The sequence below is a fragment of the Centrocercus urophasianus genome, unplaced genomic scaffold, assembly GCF_019232065.1.
Source record: "Centrocercus urophasianus isolate 14NV4802_14NV808 unplaced genomic scaffold, USGS_Curo_1.0 seq_34, whole genome shotgun sequence".
Lineage (NCBI taxonomy): Eukaryota > Metazoa > Chordata > Aves > Galliformes > Phasianidae > Centrocercus > Centrocercus urophasianus.
In genome coordinates, this window is record NW_024884911.1 from 7,729,014 (window position 1) to 7,753,181 (window position 24,168).

The 24,168-nt window shown below is 46.3% G+C and overlaps 2 protein-coding genes across 3 annotated transcripts in view; one reads left to right on the forward strand and one right to left on the reverse strand.

The window, feature by feature from the left end:
• NEK6 (NIMA related kinase 6) overlaps positions 1 to 2,412 on the forward strand; it is a 46,611-nt gene extending 44,199 nt beyond the window's left edge. For both annotated transcript variants that reach the window (XM_042830899.1, XM_042830898.1), the window contains exon 10: positions 1,234 to 2,412. In XM_042830899.1, the coding sequence (XP_042686833.1) occupies positions 1,234 to 1,344 (111 nt within the window). In that variant the 3' untranslated portion in view covers positions 1,345 to 2,412. The remainder of the gene's footprint in view (positions 1 to 1,233) is intronic.
• A 1,482-nt stretch (positions 2,413 to 3,894) lies between these two features.
• PSMB7 (proteasome 20S subunit beta 7) lies at positions 3,895 to 23,255 on the reverse strand. Its single transcript, XM_042830900.1, has 8 exons — positions 23,169 to 23,255; positions 22,996 to 23,089; positions 22,816 to 22,913; positions 22,211 to 22,351; positions 21,110 to 21,225; positions 15,885 to 15,943; positions 4,890 to 5,041; positions 3,895 to 4,136 (listed from the first exon to the last, which is right to left on the reverse strand). Exons 1-8 carry the CDS (start codon positions 23,228 to 23,230, stop codon positions 4,025 to 4,027), a joined length of 834 nt encoding a protein of 277 aa, XP_042686834.1. The 5' UTR covers positions 23,231 to 23,255; the 3' UTR covers positions 3,895 to 4,024.
• Between the last annotated feature and the right edge of the window lie 913 nt (positions 23,256 to 24,168).

A 24,168-nucleotide genomic window follows, 5' to 3' on the forward strand; every position in this document is an offset into this window, starting at 1 on the left:
TTTTTGCCAGTTTTAAAGGTTAGATTTTCAGATGCTTCTTGAGTACAGAACTGAAGGAGAGGTGGGTTGGTGTCTTCCAGCAGCTGAGCAGGGTGAGCCATTGGGTGGGAGCCCTCGTGCTGCAGGGCTCGGAAAAAAGCGTGGCAGCGCCTTCCTGCAGCAGTCAGTTGCACCAGCAGGAGTCAGTGCTGCCAGGAGGTTGGCTGCTCCCATGTGGACGTGTTCATTGTCCTGAGGCTGATGGGGCAGATTCTCTGGGCCACTCCAGTATTGCCACTGGTGCAGGATTGGGAGTGGTGAGGGGCAGCTGCTTCTCCATGCTCTTCCCGGGGCAGAGATGAGCATCAGCCAAATGAAGCTAGCAGAGTGCTTGGTGACGTGCCCCCAAACAAAGCCCTGCTGCAGGGGAGCTGCTGACCCTCGGGATGCTTTGCTTGCAGCGCTGTTGTGAATGAACGGGACGAAGCATTGATTTGAGGAATGCCCACCTTTCAGTGATGGCCTCCTGGCTGTGGCCTTTTCTCCAGTCTGGATCTCATGATGGTCTGGAGGAGCTGAGACTGATTGGTTTTCTGTCTCAGAAACAAATGCGCTGGTAATTGTTGGCACCAGTTGGGGCTGCACGTCAAGGTCGGGTCTGGCAGTTCCTGCTGGGACGGCTTCAGGCCCGCGGCGACCCAGCGCTCGGGAGGCAGAGCTGTGGCCTCATTTGGGTACATTCAGTAATGCAGCTGAACTGTGTGCTTGATAGCTGTAGGGTCATGCTTTTAATTACCATTAAAATAATTGGCACTGTGGCTACTGAGAGGATGTGAGAAGATCAGAGGCTCAAGGCTGTTTCTCCCTATGCCTCGGGGGTACGAGCAGCTTTCAGTGTCTGTATAATTAAAAGCTACAATCTTTCATGTGCACAATAAAGAGGGTAGGGAGGTGGGGGGTACTTCAGCCCTTCTGCATTTTATTTATTAAACATAATCAATGACCAGTCTCTCCTTCACAGAGGTTCTCTAGGAAGCACCGGGGTCTGACAGCCGCACTCGGGCATCCTGTGTCTTAAGATGTGTGTACAGATTAACTGTGATCCTTCCAGAGGTGGGGTGCGACAGAAGCGTGCAGCATCAGCTTCAACAGCTGCACGATGAGCTCCCTGCTCCCATCTGGGGGAGCCCCACACCCGCTGCCAGTAAGGAACAAGCTGATCCATTTCTGTTCCAATGTCTTTCTGTCTTTCAGCTCCGGGAGCTGGTCAGCATGTGCATATATCCTGATCCAGATCAAAGACCCGACATTGGTTACGTGCACCAAATAGCAAAACAAATGCACGTTTGGACCTCCAGCACCTGAACCATCTGCAGACACTCTCAAAAGCCAGCACAGCTTAGTCTTACTTGAATTTTTTTTCTCAGATGAAACCGACTGGTGCCTAGTCAGCAAGTGAGGGGAGCACTCGTAGCAGGATGCTCCATTATTTCTGCAGGTTATTTGACAAGGACTCTTACAAGGTGGTCATGCTTTAAAGTGAAGATTCTGTGAGGTATTGCAAGTGATTTTTTTTTTTTTAAGCCAATAAGATGTTACAGGTGTAGATCATTTAAGGGTCTTTTCTTAAACTGTCGTGTGTAATCTAGGATAGATGATATTAACCGGGGTGTCAGCGTTGGGCACTCCTCCTCTATCTTAACTGTAATGTGAAATATTGAAATAATTCCTTCAGTGAAATCACTTTATACTAATGTAAGAATTACAGTAGGTTTTGTGTCGTTTGTATAACTGCTACTTCGCCTCTTCTGCAAATGGTTTATAGCAAATTTCAGTTTTTACTTTGTGTATTTTAAAGCATCCATTTATGTATTTTTATTAATTCCCTCCTTCAGATTTAGAATGGGGAGCGGTTTGGGGGGTGGGAGGGGGTAAAAATGCATTTATTTCATGACTTTTTTTTTAACTGAAAACTTAGAGTGAGTCTTTTGCTGATGCATTTAGCTGTTAACTCAGCCACTGAACTGAATTCAGTGTACAGCTGGGGAAGAAAACCCTCAAATCCTGTGCAAACCACTCCACAGAAACGTGCTTCAGCAGGGCCTTTGTGAGCACCTGACTGTCACGACTTGAGACTGCAGGTTGCTATAAAAGCAGTGTTTCTCTGCCCCAGCTGGATTTTTGGGAAGATGCTTGTACACGTGCAGTAGTGTGTTAGGTACCAGTAGGCAGAACTTTACACAAAGCAGTGTTTGAAACTCTTTGAGACATACAGAAACCAAGTCAGTCCAACGCTCTGCGTGGCCAATTCCACACCAGGATCAGCCCCGTCTACTTAACTGTGAAAGCTGATTTAGAATGTGAATTTTTATAAAAATCTCAAGCTGATTAGAGGGGGTCATCTTCTTAAATTAAAACTTTAAACCAACTAAATTCATTCATTGAATCAATGATTTGTTTCGTTACTGCCGATGAAAAGCATTGCCTGCTTCAGGAGCAGCCCTGGGCGGTGTTTGCAGCGCGAGCCGGGAGCAGAGCAGCTGCTGCAGTGTGGGAGCAGCTCTGCTGCGCTGATGCTGAGCTGCAGGCTGGGTGCTGCAGTCCCAGTGCAGCCTCTGCCTCTTTTGGTTTTCTTCAAGAAATGAATGCAAGCCTGAACTTTTTTTTTCAGTAAGATTAGGGTTAGAGGGTTATTTACTCATATATGCTTTTAGTGGATTTTTTAACTTGATTTTTTCTACTTAAAGGAAAATTGCAGTGCCATCTTCAACTACTTTCCACCAAATTTTGCATATTTTTATAGGGTAGCAAGGAGAACTACTAATTGCTGTGAACTATGTTGGTATCATTAATGCAAGGTGCCATTTTATCGTGGCTTCTTAGCAGGAAGCTGAGTCTGCTGCTCTCCTGAGAGCCTGAGGAAATTCAAATCAGCACGAGAATGGAGGAGAGGCAGCACGTTGCTTCCCACATTCCCATGCCAACTTGTTTAATTTATAGCCATCTTCTTTAGCAGTTCTTAGGCATAAGTCTTCAGACTGTCACCTTTACACTGCAGGTTTCCTTTAAGCCATGGCAGCAGTGGGCCGGGCCGGCTGTGCTGTGCTGCTGGTAGTGGAGGTGGACCAGCAGAGGGGCTCTGCCTGCAGGGCCCAGCTCAAGCTGCAGTGCCTCGAGCGCTCCGCTGTCGTGCTAGATAAAATTTATTAGTGCCTATAAGTAAATGTATTTCAAAAGGTAATTTTTTTTGCAATTGTGCATTTTTAGATAAATAAAAAAAAATGATTTACAAAATAAACACCTTTGTTTAAAAAAGAAAAAAAGGTTCAGTATTAAAGGGGAGAACATTAAAACATCGCTGCAAACAGGTGCGTGAGGTTTGCTAACAGCTTTGTGGCTGTGCAGGTACTGGGTGGAGGTCAGCTGCCAGCACTGGTCCTGATGGAAACCTCACCAGGGACCAGTGCAGCTGCAGGCTGCTGAGACGGAGGGCTGCACCATGTAACCTTGTGAGGCTGAACGTAGCTTCAGCCCAACCCTTTGAGATTTTCCTCCTTAGGATGTAAATGTAAAACACGAAATGAGTTTAATCTCAAATAGGAGAACGAGCTCAGGGTTCTGGGATGCGGGCAAGTGGAAATTTGCAGAAAACTTCAGGTAAGTAACAAGATGGTTAAGGCTTTTCAGTTGTGTTTTTTTTTATAGTACTTAGAACATTTTATATGAGGTGGAGGCCGGATCTGCTCAGTAGCTTGTCCCTATCTACAGAAAACAGGGAAGAAGGGATGTAAACATCACAATACTGCTCTTAATACTCTGATAATTAAAGTAGGAGCAGTTCTGCATGAGCCCCATGTTTATAACAGGTAAGAATAGAAAAGCAGTAAAAGAAATGAGCACCCCACGAAACACTGGTGAAGAGAATGGTCTGACCCCTCTTTATTTATTCTGTGTGGGTCGCATGTTTCTCTCCAGGCAGGAAGGCTTCCAAAAGTGAAACACACCTCCTGTGTGTCCTCAGTGACACAGCAGCTGCACGTGATGCTCAGGAAGTATCCATGGTTTGTACAGTTTCATCCACCACCTCAATTTCCAGGTGTGCTACGTTCTCTGTGAGAACAGCAGTAGTTCCTCTCTCACACTTGTATCTGCCATACCTGGTAAATGAAAGCAGGAGGGTTAATCTGGGAGATGGTAATGCCTAGGAAAACTCATTTGAAAGGCCAGAACTGATTAGCTGGTCATGGTATGGAAGTTTCTTGCAGTAGTCTAAAGTGAGTGAGGCACGGTGGTTGCTGCAAAATCTAAACTGCTGGCAACAACTGCCTCAGCTAACCTAGCATTTCTAAGACTTGCATCATTAAAGAAATGAGCTGGATTTCATTATTGGACTGGCCGTTCCTTGCTCAAAGAAAAAGCATATTTAATTCTTTTCAGCTCTAGATTAATTTTACTAATGTATTAACTTTGGGTTTCTGTGCAAACACAGCATTAAACACAAAGCCAGCCTGCAACCAAGCCACGTTCCAGGAATGTTGCTGCATCTGACTTAGCATTGCAAGGCACAGCGAAGCCGTATCTGGCTCTGAAGGTGTAACACTCTCCTGGCAGCCAGGAGTGGTAAGCCTCTGCTCAGTCCCAGATGTGAAACTTCACTCTCAAACTGCCTGAAATTCCAAAGGCAGTTTCTCAACACAGTGGAGTTGACAGGCAATTAATTTCTTTCACTTACCTGTAGATGCCACTAAGCCTCTACTCACCTGCCAACTGCAGCCACTAATTTTATTTTCTTCATTAGCTGAAGTTCAGCACACCCATGTAGCGTCTGCTGACTGCCCAAATTCAGCATTATGGGAAACAGGAACTGCTGGGAGCAGCCTTGGATAATGCACAGCTTCAGAAATACCAACCTTTCACCTTTTCTGTTGGCCACGTCATACGGACGGATGAAATCCAACTTGTTCTTGCTTATAACACAGATATCTATGTTACTGCCAGAGCCCAGATCATTGTATATGCCAGCTGCAATGGCATCCCTCACAAGCTGTTTGGCTTCTTCTTCCTGGACAAGTTAAGAAAGCTGTCATTGCACAAGTGTTGGCATTTCACAGAAATGTTTGTCCATGTGACAGTGGAAGCTGTGAGCTCTCACAACAGTAAATGAGCTAAGCACTACAGAGCTGAACAACAGCATACTGAGCAGTGGGCTGCCTTCCTCCTGCTCACCACCCACATCTTCCCCCTTTACAACAGACACTTCCAATTTAGTAAAGACAGTCAAGGAAACAGGGTTTTTGTCTCAATTAATGGAGAAATTAAACATGTGGGTTTTATCATCAGGGCTTCTGCACACATGTACAGGTTCCCTGTTGTGCCCCCTGTCACAGCTGCACACAAGGTAAAGCCCCATACTAGTTCAGTTACTGCCTTCCCCAGGTAGGGACAACTCGATCCTTTGCAGTACTAAAATTATATGATTTTGGAATATAGCACGGTTTGCACAATACATTCTGCTCATCTTAACAGTAACTGTGCTGCAGGCAGCCTAGCTCCAGACTGAACTGCAGCCAGTAGTTCTAATTCCAGTCCTGAACACAAGTGCAGTGAATTTAGAGGCAGGTGCTGACCGAACCACACACAAAAGCTCCAAGATTCCCATTCAAACAGGTTTGTATCAGCTGCTTTCTTGTAAAAGTGCAACCACACAGCAGCTGAAATGCATTCTGGTGGGTTACCATTCTTGGTTTTCACGGTTTAGGAGCTGTCTACGTAGTCTGAAACAGGACAGCACGTCCTGTTAGACAAACACTCACATCCAGGTTAATGTCTTTTACAGAGAAGTATTTCAGAAACATCAAAACTGAGTTACAGTGTTGCAGAAGAGCTGTGGTCACTCTCCTGTCCCCAAAGGCCTCAGCCAAGTTCTAATGCTCCCCATAAGCTCTTTCCTGGCCCAGGCTGTTCCAGCTGCACTGGCTCCCTCTACAGCTCCCAAGGAGGGCTTTTCATTTCAAAAGCAACTTGCTGAAAGTCATAGGTCAGATGCAGCAGTATTTGAAATCACCTGACAGTGCTATTACACCCTTAATTTTACACTGTAAGCGATGACTGCGAGCACAGGGGAATGCTGCAAAACCACCTTCCTATGGCATCTATTCAGCTGCCACAAAAGTGCTGTGCAGCCACACGAAGGCAGCCCACCCCATCAGAGCACCAGCAGCTCAGTGCCCAGCAGCAGCCCAGGGGACGGGGCTGGGGGCTCAGGGCCTGGCTGTGCCTCCATCCCGTGCTGCAGCCCCACTCCCCTCAGCAGCTCCTGAGCACCAGAACACAGCACACTCACTGCCTCCAGCGCAGCTTCTCTCCTGCACACATAAGGGACACACTGGCAGGCCACATGCAGACGTGCGCTGTGGGCAGCAGCGAGGCTGAATGCAGCCCACGAGCACGGAGCTCTGCTCCCAGCTTTATCCCATCACCTCCCACCTAACCCTAACCCACCATCCCAGTCATCATCTGCCCTCAGCGCAGAGCAGCACAGCAGCTGCCCCTACTCACCTCGACCAACCCAGCTCCTCCGTCTGCCTCATGTTAAAGGCCTCAGCTCCGTGCACAGAGCAGCAGTGTCAGGGCACCGAGCCACAGGGCGCCCAGCAGCAGCACCCGGCTCAGCCTCAGCACCAACCACTGCCAGCACATACCCACATTCTGCACCGGCTGCTATGCAAGAATGTTAATAGCAGCAGTGCTCCTCTGACAGCTTAATTAAGGTACTGGCTGGCAGTGAGGCTTCTCTGCAAAGCTACAGAAATAGCATCCATTTCTACCAGCCCCGCTCTTCAAACACCAACAACCTCCACCACCAGACTGCACTTCCAGCCGAGGCAACCAGCCACGCTGGAGAAGCTGCTCCTGCAGGACAGCTCTGTGCACAACGCCGTCCTGCGGCCGCAGAGCTGCTCAGAGTGCTTTGGTGCCACAGCACAGGCACACGCAGCAAAGAGCTCCATGCAGCGAGGTGACTGTAAATTCATTTTTAAAATTAACCGATGGCAGAGCCAAAATTACTCTGTCCCATTCTATGAGCTTAGTGTAAGAGAAGCACCACAGCAAAAGCACAGCACAGGAAAAGCACAGCAGGCTGGTGGGTGCTTCATCCCCCCTGAATTCAATCTTTTCTGAGAGCAATGTGAAAATCTTGCAGTGTCATCTCGCCACATTTTTTTCTCCTTTTTAGAACGTGCTGTCAGCCTGCTGCTATCAAAATAGTTCCAAAGCCGCAGTCGCCACAGCTCAGCTGTCCCCACACTGCAGCCCTGCTGCGCTGCGGAGCACAGCCCAAAATGTCACCTCAGCTCTTTGATCTGATGGAGTGCTGCCCAGCTCGTGAACCCAGAGTAATTTTAGTTATAGAAAACCCTGCCACAGAGCTGTTTGCTTTTCCTCCCCTTTCCATAATTTAGAAAGATGACCAGAATAGCCACGAGAGGAAAAAAATAAAATAAGAAATTCTTGATAGAGACCCTGCATACGAAGTTCCAGCAAAGACTGCTGCTTTACAGTCTGGAAATAGGGGGTTCTTGGAAAAAGTGCTGACACAGTCCTGAGGACGGGGACAGAAGGAGTCACTGTAATAATTAATCTTAAAAAACCCTAAAAGTTCAGAGTATATAAAAGGAGCACTTCCTACTTTACGGCTGCAAAGACCAAGCTAACTGGGAATATCATTCTCTCGGGTCCACGCTGCTTCTTAAATGAGATTACAGCAAGAGTGATGTAGTGCAGCACCAGCCAGCGGTGACGAGCAGCGCTTTATAGAGCTATCTGTTTGTCTCCATCACTGCATCACACAATGTGTCCCAGGACTCCAATGTGCAGCTCCATTTACCACTCCATGACAAACGGGCAGCACTTGTAAAAGGCGCAAAGAGGTCCAGATCAGCCCTGTAATGGTCACCACAGATGCAGCGCAGTACTTGAGGGGGAAACGCAGACCCCAAGTTCATTAAACTGACCAGTAATGGATCTTTCAAAGCGTGTCTCAGGAATAGCACAGTAAAGGCTAAAATAAATAACTCAGCGTGGAGGGCCAATCTGAAACGGTGTTTGATAAATTATTTATAACACAGACAATTGTCTGCATTTAATATTGGAGCTACTGGTAGCATCTTTAAAAGATGATTTATGTGTTGTAATGCCATTAAGCTTTATATGGGCCCACTGCTAGCTATAAAGTCTGCTGAGATTTAGAGAATGAGTTTTAAACTGTCACTGCAGCATCATAGTACATAGAGGCTGTATTAAATCTTTACTTTAAACCTGTTATCTGGAGAGTTGCATTTTGTAGACGCTCAGAACTGATGGATTGCCTCTCCACTGCTGCCACGGCACAAGTCCCAAACAGCACCAATAAGGAACTTTCACACATTACTCTTGTATATGACTTGAATCAAGTTTCTCCTCTCACTTAAGCAATTTCCAGATTTCAAGTACTACTGGAACAGACTTTCCCACAGCAGATGTGGATATTTCTACCTCACGTTACTGCAGCCCGTGCCAGCAGCTCTGACACAAGTTAATCACTGCCTACAGCAGTGAAGGGAACGGCTGCACTGCTTCAGCAGCAGCACTTCTATAACTTCACAAGTCAAACACGACATCTTTTCCAGATTTAAAACTGTAGAAAGCTTTTTTTTTTTTTTTTTTTTTTTTTAATTTTTACCAAAAACAAATGAGTGCCTTCTGCAGGTCACCAGTATCCTCTGGGTATCCAATAGGCTGTGCTGCTCTCCAGCACTAAGCCTCATCAAGAATCTGAAATATCAGTACACAGTGAGTATCATAGGGTGCAAGAAAAGCCATTATAAAAACTGACTTTTACAGCAGAATGAAATTTGTTGGAATTCTGTCACTCATCCTACTTAAAGGAAGAGTCCCTTGGGCTGGCAGGCCGGAAGGGGAAGAAATCAGAAGCTTTGGGAAGGACTGAGATAGTTAGAAATAAATACACAAATAAAAAAATCTGTAGAGAAGTGGTGGGAATTGGAGGGCAGGAATTGGAGGCTGGGAATGCGATACCTCTTGAAGGACATAAGCACCTACAGAAGCATAATTAGAGTTCGGAAGAGTAATCAGCAGGCTGCAGCATGTGAGAGGATGTGCAAGTCTGTCTGGAGGGAGGAATTGTGGTAGAGATCAATACATAACTGGAAGCGATGCTAAAATCTGTGCTAACTCCAAAGAGGGAACAGAACTGACAAGAAAAGCACTTTGCTTTCTCACTTGTAAGGAAACACCCAAAGAGCCCACTGAGCGAGAACAGATTTGTTCTGAGCTGGAACGGGCTGCGTCCCTTCAGCCATGCAGGTTTCACAAACCTTCCCCACAAAGCAGGTGCCAAGCAGCACCTCCTAAGCAGATGAACTATAAACTTTGTTTCATGAATGTGTTTTGTACAAGCAGACAACCAAAACAGCTTGCTTTCCCTCCATCTCCAACAGTGAACACGCTCTGGAAGCGGCCCGTCCTTCCAGCTGCTCCCTACTCCTTCCCCACCATCTTTCATTGATTCTCTGGAAAGCCACAAAGTAAGGCTGAGGTACTGCGGAAAGCAGAATCTGTAAAGAAAGATGTGCCTTCAAATATCATCCATAGGAGTATTCAGGACTATGAGCAGCTGTTAAAGACCAGGAAGCTGCCCCAGGAGCGGCCGCACCGCTGCAGGCTCTGCTGAGTCACAGCACCGCAGCTGACGTGCTTTGCTGTGAGAAACGCAGGTATGTGCTACAGAAAACGTTTGTTTTCCTAAACGTTCTTGTAAGAACTTTTCAAATAAAATAAACCAAAGTCCTTCATTACGATTCTCAGTAACTCCATTTTTTCCTGCTCCATCGCTACGGCCGCCTGCACGCACCGACTCCTCGCAGCTCCTCCTCCCCAGCACTGCACAGCACATCACCACAATAAACCACGTTAATATTTCATACCAGTGTGAAATATGCTGGAGTATCAATTCAACATCTGCTGTCTTTAGGGTACTGGCATCCCGCAGAGACACTTTCAATTTGTAATTGAGTTCTATACTGAATTAATCAGCAGTTTATCTTTTTTAGTAAAATAATGTCTTCCCCACTAACCTGGATTTACATTAACAATTTATGCCAAATTACCTGCCAAGGCAAAAAACGTATATGACTGGGAACTACTGTTTGGTAGCACCGGTTCCTATATTTCATTCCTTACATGGAGACGTGCACAACGTCTGCGGACAGAATTAAATCACCAGCTCTTCTCACAGCCGCAGGATTTCTTCTAATGCTATTTCCAGACTCTGAAGTGAGAACTAATAGGAAAACACATTTAATCTATCGCCTGTACTCGGCAGAAGCTCCTGGTGTCCAGGAGGGCGGTGCTCAGAACAAAACAAATTTGCCCCGCAGTAACGGAGCAGTAAATCCCACAGGCTGTGCTGCTGCAGGCTGTGCCATGGGCTGCTCTGCTGCCCTGCCCTGCAGCACCAAAGCCGCCCCCGAGCGCAGCAAGGCCATGCAGCCTCCTACCAGCACAGGGCAGCACCCCTCACCTCCCTTCCTTCCGGGCTGTCCTCACTGCACGAGCGGCTCCGCAATACCCAAAATATCATCCAGAGCACTTGGAGCCATTGGGCTCCGGCTCTGCAGCTGTGCGAGATGCATAGACCCCAGCAATTTAACGCCTGCTCCTGAGAAATGCATCCAAAATAATGACCTGTCCTGCAGCCTCCCCCAGCACTGAAATGATCTCCTCACATGGAGCCCTGTGTCTGACTTGCTTATCTACACTACTGTGCACAAAGTTTAAGAATTACTTTGCAGAGGTGAAGCAACGGATGCCCCTGGTCATGCAGCAAGGCCCCATTTAAACCAAGGCAAGATGTGCCTGTAAATGGAGAAGCAGAGGTACATGCTCTGGCGCTCTGCTGGTACCAGATGGATCCCATCTGATTTCTGCACAGAAATTGTACTTTGATATACTCAAAAGGAACACCTCAAAACACGTCTCCAGTGACTTCAGCCATTTCAAAGCCTGCCCAGCTATGAAGTGGTACAGAATGTTTTAAATCCAACAGTCCTGCAACAGCAATCAATCAGCGCAAGGCGCAATGCCATGAGAGTGAGAACAGAACCAATGTCTGACACACCATGCAGAAACTGAGTGAGTGTACAGTAATTTTAACCCATGAAACAGAACAGCACAGAAAGCCCTTGCTTCCCATCTGACTGCAGTAACCCTGATGTTCATGCACAGAAATCCAGGTCTCCCAAGGAGAAAGTAACACAGGTACACATGGACAGCAACAAACCCCATCCCAGCGAGCTCCGTCAGCACAAGGCAGCGGAGATGTGCTGCCAACCATCTCCATTACTGTCACTGCTAATGGGATACGCAGTATTTATGTGCTCTATATACCTAAGTAATTATTTTTGTTCACAGAATCAGGGTTTTTTCCCCCCATTTCCTTAATCTCCGTGTTTCACACCAATACAGGTTCAAGTATCCCAGGCAGGCTCTCCAGCTTACCTCCCAGAGCCTGGCTTGATCCCTATTGTCTGCTGCCCGAGTTCAGCCAACAAACCTCCCAGCAAGCGGTCACCTTCCAGAGTCATTAAAGCTGGTGGTGTCAGCTGGTGGGATTAGCCTGCAGCCCGCACACCTGAGCCCTGTGGTGGGACACAGGCATTCTGATCACCATCACTAATGAATACAGCATTCATATGCAGCTTGTCATTGCTCTTGAGCCTTGAATCACACAGATGCAGCCTAAATAAGACTGATGAGACAACCATTGTTGGAGATCAGAGAGTTCTGACAGTTTCCAAAAATAGCTCAGTGTTATTGCCAGTAGTTAATAAATGAAAATAATGCCACCCTACCAAGGAGCAGTAGGAAATACAACAGAATGGTTTGTGTGTCACCTGTTCAACAACAGAAGAAAATGACACATTCTTATAAAATTCTGTACTATGTCTGATGCTTATTTCTGTAAAATAAATATGGATATGTAGTCAACGTGGTGAAAGTGGCATTTCTGCCACCTTCCCTTTGGTACAACCCAGGCTTTTGGTGTAGAGCCTGGAGGAAGGCATCCTTTACATCACAGCTGTCATGGGGACACAGCACTGGCCTCACGTCTCTCAATGACAGCAGCCATGCCAGGAACAAAGCTGCACTAGGAGAGCCGGGCCTAAGCACTGGACTTCCAGCCCTCTTTCCCCCTACAATTTCCTTGTGAGCACACCTATTCTGACAGCCACAGCTGCTACCTCTGACCGCTCACTGCTTCTCCCACAGAGGGCTACCCAAATCTGCCAGTTGACCTGCTCCTAAGGCTGCACTCCAACCTGTGTTTGTCAAAACCAAACAAGTTAGCAAAGGCAGATCCAATCTGCTAGCAGGTGAAGGAGCACAGCTCCACTCCGAGGGCAGGCTGCAGAAGATGGACACTTTTTGGGCAGCACAAGTGCAACAGCCGAGCTGCAGCAGCACAACCACCCCATTAAATCTCTTCCTGCCCCTCCAGAGGCTTCTGGTTTTTACTCATCACCTCTTAATGCCACACTAAAAAAATGGTATCTTAAATGACTAAATATAATCTCGTATCTTTGCAGCAATCTGCCTTAGTTACAATTACAAATATCTACCAGGCTCCAACTCTGTCCATTTTCCCCACCTCTTTTGTGCCCCTGAACTCATCAAGGTGTACCTCCTTGCTCTATTTTCCATGGCTTCTTCTCCCTCTCTTCCTTTTAGATCCCCTTCTTATTGACCTGGCTGTTTTGCTGAAATGCAGCCAAGGCAGGCAGCAGAGCTTCATCCACAAACTCATCCATGGTGACACAGAGCTGCACGACATCGAGGTATTCTTCTACAGACAAAAACTTCTCCTTCCCAAAAAAGTCAAATACCAGGATAAAATACACAGTGCCCCCCAGATTCCCCAGAAATTCAACAACCACAATGTAGACAAAGCCTGAATTCTAGCATTTACCACTGCAGACAGAGTTTTCCCCTGGATCACGATGGTTGCCATATCTCCTCACTGCTGTTCAGCACCGGAAGGCATGAATGCATTTGCAAATTCTGACTGAGGTTTAAAAACCATGTGGCCACTCTCCTGAAAGAAAAATTGGCTGCAACGGAAGATCTGAGCTCAAACCACTCTATTAGAAGCGCTGTTCTTCCACTTATGTTTTTTAAAGCAGACCTATAGCTGCCCACATGACAGATTAATATTGTTCCACAGTAGTTAGGTGCTTGGCATTACATTTTTGAAGCATCTACAGGCCTTCAGGGCTGAAAGTGTTCACATCTTCAGCAATCTATAATGGTTCCTCTAGAGGCCAGCACTTGCTTCATAATGAAACATGCCTCCATAAATCAGACTGCAGAAGTGGCACTTGTGTACGTCACCATCCATCTTAGCAGTTTCTCTGAAGGATGTTGGGTAAAGATCATCTCCCGGCACTGCAACCAGGGAAAGGACCATCACAGCTGGCACTGATAAAGCGTGTGCTGCTTAAATCTGAAGACACACTAAGTCTGTGGAAAAAAACACATCCTGCTGGTGTTAGCATGCCTCAGGCAGTGGTAGAAGCTTCAGCAACTCATCTTCAAAAGGCAGAGAGCCAGGGCTCTAGAAACCTGCAAAAATTGGCTAAGCCTGCAGTCTTTTTTTTTTTTTTTTTCTTCTTTTTTTCCCCCTTTTCTTTAAGTTGAGAATCTTCAAAGTCTATGATTCTAACTGTAGGGCACAGCAGCTGCCACTGCAGATTTGATCCTCTCAGCTTTTGGCAGCTCTCAACTTGAAATTCTAGCAAAAGAATTTTTCAAGTTGCTATTATTGCCTGTCACGGATTTATAAATATTGTGCACTATCTGCTGTGGCACGGCTCTCATGGGACACCAGTGCATGCCAAAAGCATAACAGAATGAAAAACAGTTCCTATTCTTCAAATAAATGCTAATTTTTTTTAACTGCGCTCACACGATGTGTTTGGTGATCAGCTTCAATAGTACAGAATATATATCAGAGGGAAAAAAGCTGATTGTCTTTTCCAGTAGTATTCAGCTGCTACTTTCATTAAGCTTGTTTAATTACATTCCAGATGCTAATTTGCAAGTCGATACCAGAGGGTGCAGGACAGTTTGCCTTTGAATCATGTTTCTGTGATGTGATGGTCTTGCAGCACACCACTCCCCTCCAGTAGCCTTAGCAAGATATTCTGACAATTAGCACACAAGAAAGCAGCATTGATCTCGGCAGCAAAATATCCATCCACTGCATTAAATTAATCCGCAGGAATTTAAACTTCATCATCGCCATTTCACTGCAAATTTTCTATAGAATACACACTGTCCTTCAGATTTAATTCCAACTGAAATACCACGCCATTTGGACACGTTACTGGAAAAATACATTTGGCACAAAAAGGTGAATATTTTAAGATGGCAGCCACAACATGAAGAGATGCTGAAGAACAGGGCTGGACTTGAGCACCTGAAACTCCACTGGTGTGGATGTTCAGATGGTTGCCCTGTTATCAGACAAAGAACGTCGGATGAAGACAAAGGAAGGGTTAAGGTGCTCTCAGAGATCTCAATATCTGCCTCAAATTGGTGCGCTGCGTTTCTACACGCCTGTTTCAGCAGTATCTGTTGCCATTTATGGTTGCGTATGAAGGCAATTTAATTAGGATGACCTTTCTAAGTAGGAAAAGTTGGAAATTTACCAATTTTTGGTGCCTTTTTTGGTTGCTCTTACACAAAGAATGACTTAAAATACAAGCTCGAGAACTAGCTGAGAATGAGGTAAGATTTTCAGTTCCATCACACAGCTCTCTGACATTTGTGTCCCTGAAAGGGGACTATTATGCTGTAGCTGTTGATTCCAAGGATTTGTATCCCTGCTTTCAGTATGAACAGCACACAAGTGCCAAGTGCGCAGTCACACAAGAGGCTGGAAAAGAGGCTGTGCCATTCTCCCAGCAGTAGAAAGGGAAAAAAGAAGAGCAGGAAATCTACACCCAGCGGTTCCTTCTGTCAGGCACCTCCTGCAGTGCTGCAGCAGAAGATACTGAGTGCCTACCTAAAGATTACCATTTTTTGGACAGCATTTATAAATATCCTCAAGGCCAGAAGTCTCTTCAGATCCTACCCAAGATACTGAGGCAACACAAACACATTACTGCGCTTCGGTAGTCGTGAGCCCCTACAGCTATATGGGACAAACAGCACAGGGCCACACCTGGGAAGCACCAAACAACTGCTCACTACTGAATGCTCAGCAGTTCTGCTACTGGAAGACTGCCCAACCAACCTGAACATCTTTCAGGTTTGATCCATATCATCAGCAACAACACAACTCACAACCTTGCAAATCTCCCACTGATCAGTTCTTAGGTAGACTGGAAAAGTAAGCAAGCAGCTGCTAGTTCTGTGTTCAGAACCCAATCAACCCAAAATCCAATGACTTTCCTAAACCACTTCAACACTTCGTTGGTTTGCAATCATGTTGGGTTTTTTTTAAAGATTAAGAGTTGCATAAAATAAAGATAAAAAATAAAAAGAGATGGACTGATGGCCAACGGAAAAACAGCAAAACTGACTATGCTAAGGTTGTTAAATTCCTGAAGTTTTTCATCTACATTAAAATCACACGAGCTTTTCCATACATACATCTGAAAGAAATTATTCATTTCTTAAAATCCACCTCATCCTTAAATTTTTTACAGCTCTGCAGTAAGCTGACATCAATACATTAAAGTGCTAAAGCAGACTGAACTTCTTTTCTATAGCCTCAAACCTCTTCAAATCTTAACACCAAGTATTACTCAGAAAGAAACACTTTTTTTAATAACATTTCTTACCTCCATGTCCGGTTTGTACTTATCTTCAAAAACAGCCATAGCTGCCAGTGAGCCAGAACCTGCAGCAACACAATTGGGGCATTTATTTAGGCAGTAATACACTGAGATACTGTATGTAGACACAGGAGTTTGGTTCTCTGCATTTATTTGGCAGGTTTTAAAGGAAAAGCTGACAAAAGCAGCACACGTAGGCAAAGCCTACCTGCGCACCGACCTGCTGCAGCCCAACCAACCTCCCAGCACGGCCCCAGGGCTCCTGCCCAGCTCTGCTCCCATCGCTCCGTGCCGTTTTACTTTCAGCTCTGGCAGACCAGATGGCAGAGATGAGAACACGAGTTCTGCTGTTGTCCAGCAGCACTGCAGGCACAGAACCACAGCAGAGCCCGGCTGCACCCACAGCGCTCAACGGCACGTGCCATCAGCACTCTTACACCCACAAACTGACACAGCAGCAGCACACTGCCATTTGGAACCGCAGACCGGCTTTGTTCAGAACCTTCGGGAAGAGCTCTCGTCTGTCTGCAGCCCTGACCATATTTCAGAGCGCTACTTTTGGGGAGCGAACAAAGTTACCTGCCATTTTTTACTCCAATTAGAAGATTTTTTGGCATTTATTACTTTTTAACTTGTTTTGCATACTGCTATCTGTTTAGCTGGGTCACAGAGAAAGCCGTATTTTCTATTTAAAATGATTTGTGTACATCGCTTGACCACCTCAATGGTTTAGTGAAAGAAAAAGGCAGCGATTAAACAGTTTCAAATGAGGTGTCCTGCTGATTTTATCAAGTCTGCTGAATGTATAATGAAAAAGGAGAAGCTGACAGCGACACTGTTGAGAAAATACAGACTACCTTATCTGAACCATTTAAGGAGGCCCAATTATAGATCAAATTTAAAGGGTAGAAACAGCAGATTTACAGACACAAATCAATGAACATGGTAATCCCAATGAATATGACAGATATTCCTGTTACAGAATATTGCTGTGGTTGAGGATCATTACCTTTACAGTACCAAATACATCACATCTAAAAGCAGTAGGACGCTCTAACTGTGTACTTGTATTACAGGCAATGACTATTCATTCACACCTCGGAGCAATACGTGACTCCTTTTTCTAAATGCTGAAGCTGGGAATAAAAAGGATTTTTAAGCAGGTAATAGCAGAAATGAACTGCTTATAAAAACAGCTGATATCACAGAACAAACCGCCAAATAAAAGGGCTGCACTGATCCCTGCAACAAGGGCAGAACGAGGTGCGTTCCAGAACAAACACGGCACTTCAAACACGATTCCTTTTGCAGAATAATGCAGGAGCATCTCTAACAAAAGGGGAAAAGGGTTCTGAGACCAGATCTCAATTTTAAGACCATGCTCCTTAGGCACCCTACTGAAGGCCTACCACAAGCAGAAGGGGAAACCCTGGAACCAGAGCATAGAAACAACGGCACCCTCAGATGAGGCGTCCTTGAGATATGAAGCCTCAAATATTTTGCCAGAATGAAAACCTGACAGATATTGGCTGACAAATTCCTACACTGAAACCACTGAGCTATGAAAGAATGGTCTTCATTTCTCAAGACTTGCAGTGTCTGATAAACTAACCAATAATGGAATACTCCAACTATTCCATAAATGGCACAGACTGGAGTTATTCCTCCAGCTCCTTTTTAAAAGCAGTTCACCAAAGAAGTGGACAGAGCTCAGCAGGCTCCAGGAGGAAGGGGAAAGGAAAGGAAAGCAGCTCCTCATGCTGTGGTACATGAGATAACCACCACATTTATTAACTTTAAATAAATGCAGACAGTCCCATAACAGGTTTGTAGAGAGCTGTCAAAAGTCTTAATTAATGGTATCTAGAAGTAAACATTTACATCTAAAAATCCTTTTCTTCTACTAGTTACAAACAGTAAAGATAAGACGTACAATTTTGCATTTCCTTGAAAAAAAAAAGCCCTAGCAGAAGCACCACATCTTCTGAAAGAAGAGATTTTTGTCATTTTGAACATCACAATGGAAATTCTCTGTTACCAGCACCAGCTGTAACAACTGCCCTTTAGAAACACAGATACACACACACTTCTCCACCACAACACGTCTGCAGTTCGACAAAGGCCACAGGAGCTGCTCTGAAGCACACCTACACCACGCACCCACCTGTAACACCTGGGGAAGCCTGGACCCACCTGGCTGTGGGAACACAAGCAGAAGCACTGCACTGATTCCAAGGAATGTCCTGTGCATACACGCTCTGCGAGTTACACCTCCAGAAGAGGAATACTTGGGAAGTATTAATCTAACATCTAAAGACCTAGAAACATTGACTGCTAAAAAGACAGCCATGAAGAACTACACAAATTGGCAAAGCTTACTTGGAGACAAGTGTTTTTCAGTCTAATGATCAGCACAAATGAGAAGACTTATGACAGCATAAGAGTTTGCTTTACTTCCTCAAGAAACACGGGCCATTTACTAAGCGTTCACAACCGAATCATTCAAAAACCTCCTGTATTTGACTGGAAGTGACTTTAAAAACCTCGACTGGTGTTTACACAAGGAGCCGTGCCACTTCAACATCTGATTTAGAGGCACAGGTAGCTGTCGATACCTGCAGAACAGCCAGCTGACTCCTCCACTGTGGTCTGCAGCCATCACTGCGTTCCCAGAGAACTGGGCCCGTGGGCAAACCACCAGCAGGCAGCTCTCAGCGCTTAGCACAGCCTGCTCCCATCAGCCAGGACCTGCCGGCTCCCCCGGCGCAGGATGTGCGCAGCCAGCAGAGAGCAGCGTTTAGCACTTCATCCATCAGTGCCGGGGCTCCCTGACAGGGCGCTCACTCACCCGCACTCATTGCTATTCAGTCGCCGCTCGCTCTGGGTAGGAACCCGGCCATCTCCACAGCCCCATCGATCGCGATCATTTTTCAGCCCGCTTCCTGGCCGAGGGGCCTTGGCTCAGCAGTGGAGCTGCTTGCTCGGCAGGACAGCACTGCTAGTGCATGAAGAGCTGATTTATGAATATGGAGCACTGCTGGCACCGGGGGACTGGCTTCTGCCACCAGAGACTGCTGGAACACACTTACTGCTTCCGAAAGCTGAACTACAGACTTCAACTACTTTAATTTTATGCATGCATTTCATTATAAGCTTCTTGGCCAGAAGCTTTCCCAGACAAGCCAAGCAATCAGACAATCTTGCATCGTTTGCTGAAATCCAATTTTGTCCTTTGTCAGCATAAACAGTTTAATTTGATGTTTTCACTCCTGAATAAGCACTGAGTATCTTTTAAATCTGCCTTGCAAGGGAGGACATCACTATATCCATCCACAAACACATTCCAGGCAAGATATCTGAGCACATTAAAAACAGAAAAATCCGATTCATTTCCAGAAAACAACTGTTCAAAGATACGCATGCAGATTTCATAAAGCACCCTTAGAATATTTGGGGGAGGGGTGAAAATCATACTCTAAATGAAATAGAAATACAGTTCCTATTCTGATCTTTGATACATTGTCTGCCTCAGCACCATCTTTCACTGATACACATCAGCAAATCTCCTCTCACTCAAACACACGCAGTGCACCAGGAGCAGAAAGGTAAAGGACATCGTGCTGAGAAGGGCTTTGTGTGGGATCCTGCACAGAAGGAACGTGCAATCACCAGGCAGATCTGGCACAGCTGACAGCAAACCAAAGCTAAAGCTGCAGTAAAATTAATCCCAGGAAAGTCTGCTCCCTACCTAATTGAGCTTACTCTTCTATTTCAGCTTCTTTTTGGAGAGGGAAGGAGGAATGGGTAGGATGTTCGGAATACCACATTTTAAATCTTTTAAAACATAGGCACAAAAGTAACCACGTACATAATGGCAGCTGTGTGACTGTACTCAGGCAATTAACTACTAGCAGTTGGCAGCTTAAAGTCAATTATGGTTTTACAGTTTTCTACAACATTGGATATAAGGCAATTACAAGAATCAGAGATTTACACTTTTTTTTTTTTTATAATTATATTAGAGGCTAAACAATGGCATCTCATAACTTGACTGCTACACGGATTTTGCCAAGGAAATAACTCACCAGTTCCTGAGGTAATGGCACCATCTATTGGTCTAGCACTACCTCTGCAGAAATCTCTGCAAACGAACCACAGTTCTCCTTACCATACAGTTAACTGCATCGTTCTGTTGAACAGCTGTGCAGGCCAAAGACATGGAAAGCTTTAATTGTTAAAGGCTGTATGTTAAAAATAACTTTGTTAATTCCAGCAAGGCAAGTTAGTTCAGAGGCCAGAGCCTCTCCAAACAGGTACTACACTTACAGGTATGTATAGGTTCACACTTGGTGCCCCCACACAAAACCTCATTCTCCTCAACCTTTATGAGATACATTGTGAGACACTTCTCTAAGTTCTGCTTTAGAGCATTTTAGGTTTTTGTTTTCCACTTTTCCCATAAAAGAAAGTACCTTATGTACAGACCTGGCTTGTGTGCACCAGAACCTCAATGTGTTTCTTCTAAGCCTTCTCCAAGTTTTTAGCATCCTAAGAAAATGATCTCAAAGGAATTCATTTTCAGGAGAACACCTTCCCTTGAAGTAATGAGGGATGAGTAACATATTAAAGCAATATATCAAAGCTCCAATAAAAATATAGACAAAGTTGGTTTGCATGCTTTTTCTAACCATTGGTAGCAAAAGCTTTGTGCACAAGAATTGTTGTTTGCCTTGGTTTTTCTTCATTTTCAGAACCCAAACTGCTGGCAGTTACACCAAAAAAGGATCCACACAGGTGTGAAGGGATTCAACACTTGCATCAAACTACTGGAGGCACAACAACACTTACTTAAGACAGACAAAATTATTTTTAAGTTGCAAATGGGAACTTCTGGAATAACAAGCCTCCTGTGAAGCCAATCTGTGCCCCTGGAATATGAGGACCACAGAAATTGAAAAACCAGCTGAAGAGGAAAACAGTATCTCAAAAGAAGACAAAGGAGTGACAGGAAGGAGCAAGGCAATCATGTAGATTAAAGAATGGTTTGGTTCTCAGGCTCTAAGGAAGCCACCATCACTACTCCTGAGCAAGGAGTGAAAACTACGTGTTCAAGGAAATATTTAATCCCAAAGCAAGCTAAAATGCTGGTTACCTCTGGCCAGCAAAGTACAATGCTCAAGTCAGAAAGATGTAATGCTCTTACACTGCAGTACAATGGAGGCAGCACTTACCCATGGTAACGTAAGGCAATTTGTCAGTGGATCCATGGGGATATATGCTGTAAAGGTGAGGCCCAGTGACATCTACACCTCCTAAAACCAAGGCAGCACCAATGTAGCCTTGATACCTAGGAACAACATTTACACACGGATCTGAGAATCTGTGATAAAGCAGTGGGGTTTTTGTTTGTTTAAAAGCCACAATGCACTCATCTGAGAATTTCTCCATGCTTACATCACGTATAGCTCTGTAATAGAAAGACTGCTTTTGCTATCTGTGAAATTAACTGAAACATGATTATTTCACTGTCAAGCAGAACAAGCATGCAGTGGACAAGCAAGGAGACTGGCCGTTATGTTTGTGCTGACCAGGAGATAATTCTGTTTTATAACACTACATGAAATTCCTGTATCTGTGATTAAGTTTATAATTAAGGACTTTGAAGAAAACATGCTCGTTCCCCCATGAGATCTTCTTGGCTGCTGTAACTTTTCAGCTGTGTCTTGTGACACACTTAGGGCAAGCTGTCCAGCAATACAGCATCAAACAACTAAGATGAATTATTAGAATCTATCTACTGAACTTCGCTTTTTTGGAGTTTTATTTGGTTTTAAGCTTTGTTTTATTTTCCTGGAGACTCTCCCATAGCTTGCACAACCTCCAAGTACACACACTTCATTCTTTCTTTCTACCAATAGTACTTTTTATTTCTATGAAAAACGGTATTAAAAACAGTACTGAAACACTTAAAGGTTTGGAGAAAGTGCCCTCAATTTAATGGCGTGTTTTAAGTCACATTGCTGATAGGAATTGCAATTGCCATAGTACAACAGCTTGCAATCAACCCAACAAGCAGATAATTTTTCCTTAAGATAACAACAGCGCAACTTGCAATAATATTAATCAACGCTGTACAGCTGCAGCAGGGGCTCTCTAAAATACTGCAGGCTTTGTTTCCTCCATCTCGGTTCAAACAGCTATCAAGGAAAGAACAACTCTTAAATCTTTCCTAAAGTCTCATTATGGATCTTACACAAACATCCCACCACAAGAACAAGTCACGGCTGGTGGCCTTAACAGCATTGCTAATAAATAAGAAAGCATTCAGTCACCTGAAAAGCATTTGCTTCAGCATTCGATTAGCTGTGACCACACGTGGAAGTCGTCCTGTAGACAGCGCATGGAGCTCCAGATTGGAAGCAATCAGCTGAGTCGTCATCTCAGTGTCTGCAGCTGTGCCCGCACCGCAACAGCTGAAAGTCATTACAGGTTGCACTCGGTGAGCAGGGGAAGGGAAGCAAATAACCAAACGTGGCCAAACTGGAGCTCGGCTGCTTTATTCAACACGTTCAAGCTTCTTTTCTACGTTTTCTCCCCAAGTTATCCCAGCCCATTCAACGCCCATAACTGCTGTTTTTCCCCTCTGCCGCCCCAAGGCGCCATTTGCAGTTTCCGAACCACAGCCGCCTTACTGCTGCACGCAGCCCCAGCACTCCTTCCCCTCACCGCAAACCTGAGGAAATCAACATCCCAGCCAGCCAACGCTTGCAGAGCGCAAAGCAAAAAGCAAACGAAACGGCAAACAACGAGCAACCCATTCTGATAAACGCCAGTTAACGTTTTAGAGTACGCCCCGGTCTGCGCTGCGGCAAAGCACACAGCTAAAAATCCCATCCGTTCCCAACGCCGCCGCAGCAGAGCCGCCTGCGATACTCACTAAATGTTGGAAGAGATGTAGTGTATTTTCGAGCAGTTCTTGTCAGCGACGACCATCCCTTCGGTCGCCCTCGTGTCGGCCCCCAGGACCACGCCATCCTGCGAGACACAACGAGGCCTCAGCCCGGCCCCGCGCCCCCCCGGCTCCCTCCCCGCCGCCTCGGCGCACGCGGCCGCTCACCTTAAAGACGACTCCCGCGATGGTGGTGCCCGTCTTGCGGGCCGCGGGCAGCCGCCGCCCCTCCTGCCCGAGCTCGGCCTCCAGGAGCGAGTTCCTGCAACGCAAGGAGCCCCGCGGTCTGTGCGAGCCCCGCGCCCGCGCCAGCCCCGCGCCCCACCCGCCCCGCGCCTCACCGAGCGCAGTTGTCGAAGCTGAATCCGCCGCTCGGGGCCCGCAGCACCGACACCGCCGCCATCGCCGCGTTGCTCCGTCACGGCCGCACTGAGTGCTTCCGGGGCGGCCGCGTGCGCGCGCAGCGGAGCCGGGACTGGGGCCGGGGTTGGGGCGGGGCGCGGCGCCGCGAAATGGCGGTGGCGGCTGTGTGCCTTGTCGGCTGTGTGCCTTGTCGGCTGCGCCCTGCGAGGCTCCGCGCGGTGCCTGGCCCTGGGACGCGGACGCGGCTCTCCCCGGTTCGGGCTCAGGGGCTGTGGGCGAGCCCGGCGTGCCGCAATAAAGCGCTTCGATTTATGTCTGCGAAAAGCACGGGGCGCGGGGACGTGGCGCTGCTGGGTTGGAAGGGACCTGCGGAGACCGCCGGGTCCGACAGCAGGCCGGGCCGGTGGGCGTCCGCAGCGCCCTGAACGTTTGCAGGGCAGCAGAACGCCGGCCCGGACGGCCCCGCACTGCGGCTCTTCCACGGGCTGTGTGTAACGCGCTGTGTTCGGCTGCCGCTCCGCGTCCGACACTGCACACCGCGGTTGAGGCTTTCAAAGAAAATGAAAGAGCAAATAAAGGACAAAAAGGGGGGGAAATCCCAACTTTTCTACTTAGATTTTCTGAAGAATCTACAATTATAAGAGAAACTGCAAACCTACCTATAATTGCTGAGCTGTTAACGTAATTGTATGGTGAGAGAGAAACGAGAAATGCGGCTCCTACCGCTGGCACAGCCCTGCTGCGCGCGGAGGTCAGTGATGTTATTTCAGTGTCTTCTGAGCACGCTACTCTAAACCTCCACCTTCGCTTTTCTGTTCCTCCAGCTGACCCAGGAAATGGAACGGCCCACCATCTCCGCAGACAAGAACCTGTGGCAGCTCCCCAGGAAAGGACCCATTTGAAAGCAGTGCAGACACACAGTGAAATTTCTCAAAAGCTTGGCACATATCTCATACACACTTTAGAAGTATACGTGCT

What these genes read in the sequence shown, in the direction of transcription:
- PSMB7 (XM_042830900.1), bottom strand. Translation starts at nt 23,230, where the DNA reads ATGGCGGCGGTGTCGGTGCTGCGGGCCCCGAGCGGCGGATTCAGCTTC. An exon ending in AGCTTCGACAACTGCGCTCG is followed by an intron (nt 23,090 to 23,168) that starts GTGAGGCGCGGG and finishes CTTGCGTTGCAG; the next exon opens with GAACTCGCTCCTGGAGGCCG. An exon ending in TACATCTCTTCCAACATTTA is followed by an intron (nt 22,352 to 22,815) that starts GTGAGTATCGCA and finishes AATGACTTTCAG; the next exon opens with CTGTTGCGGTGCGGGCACAG.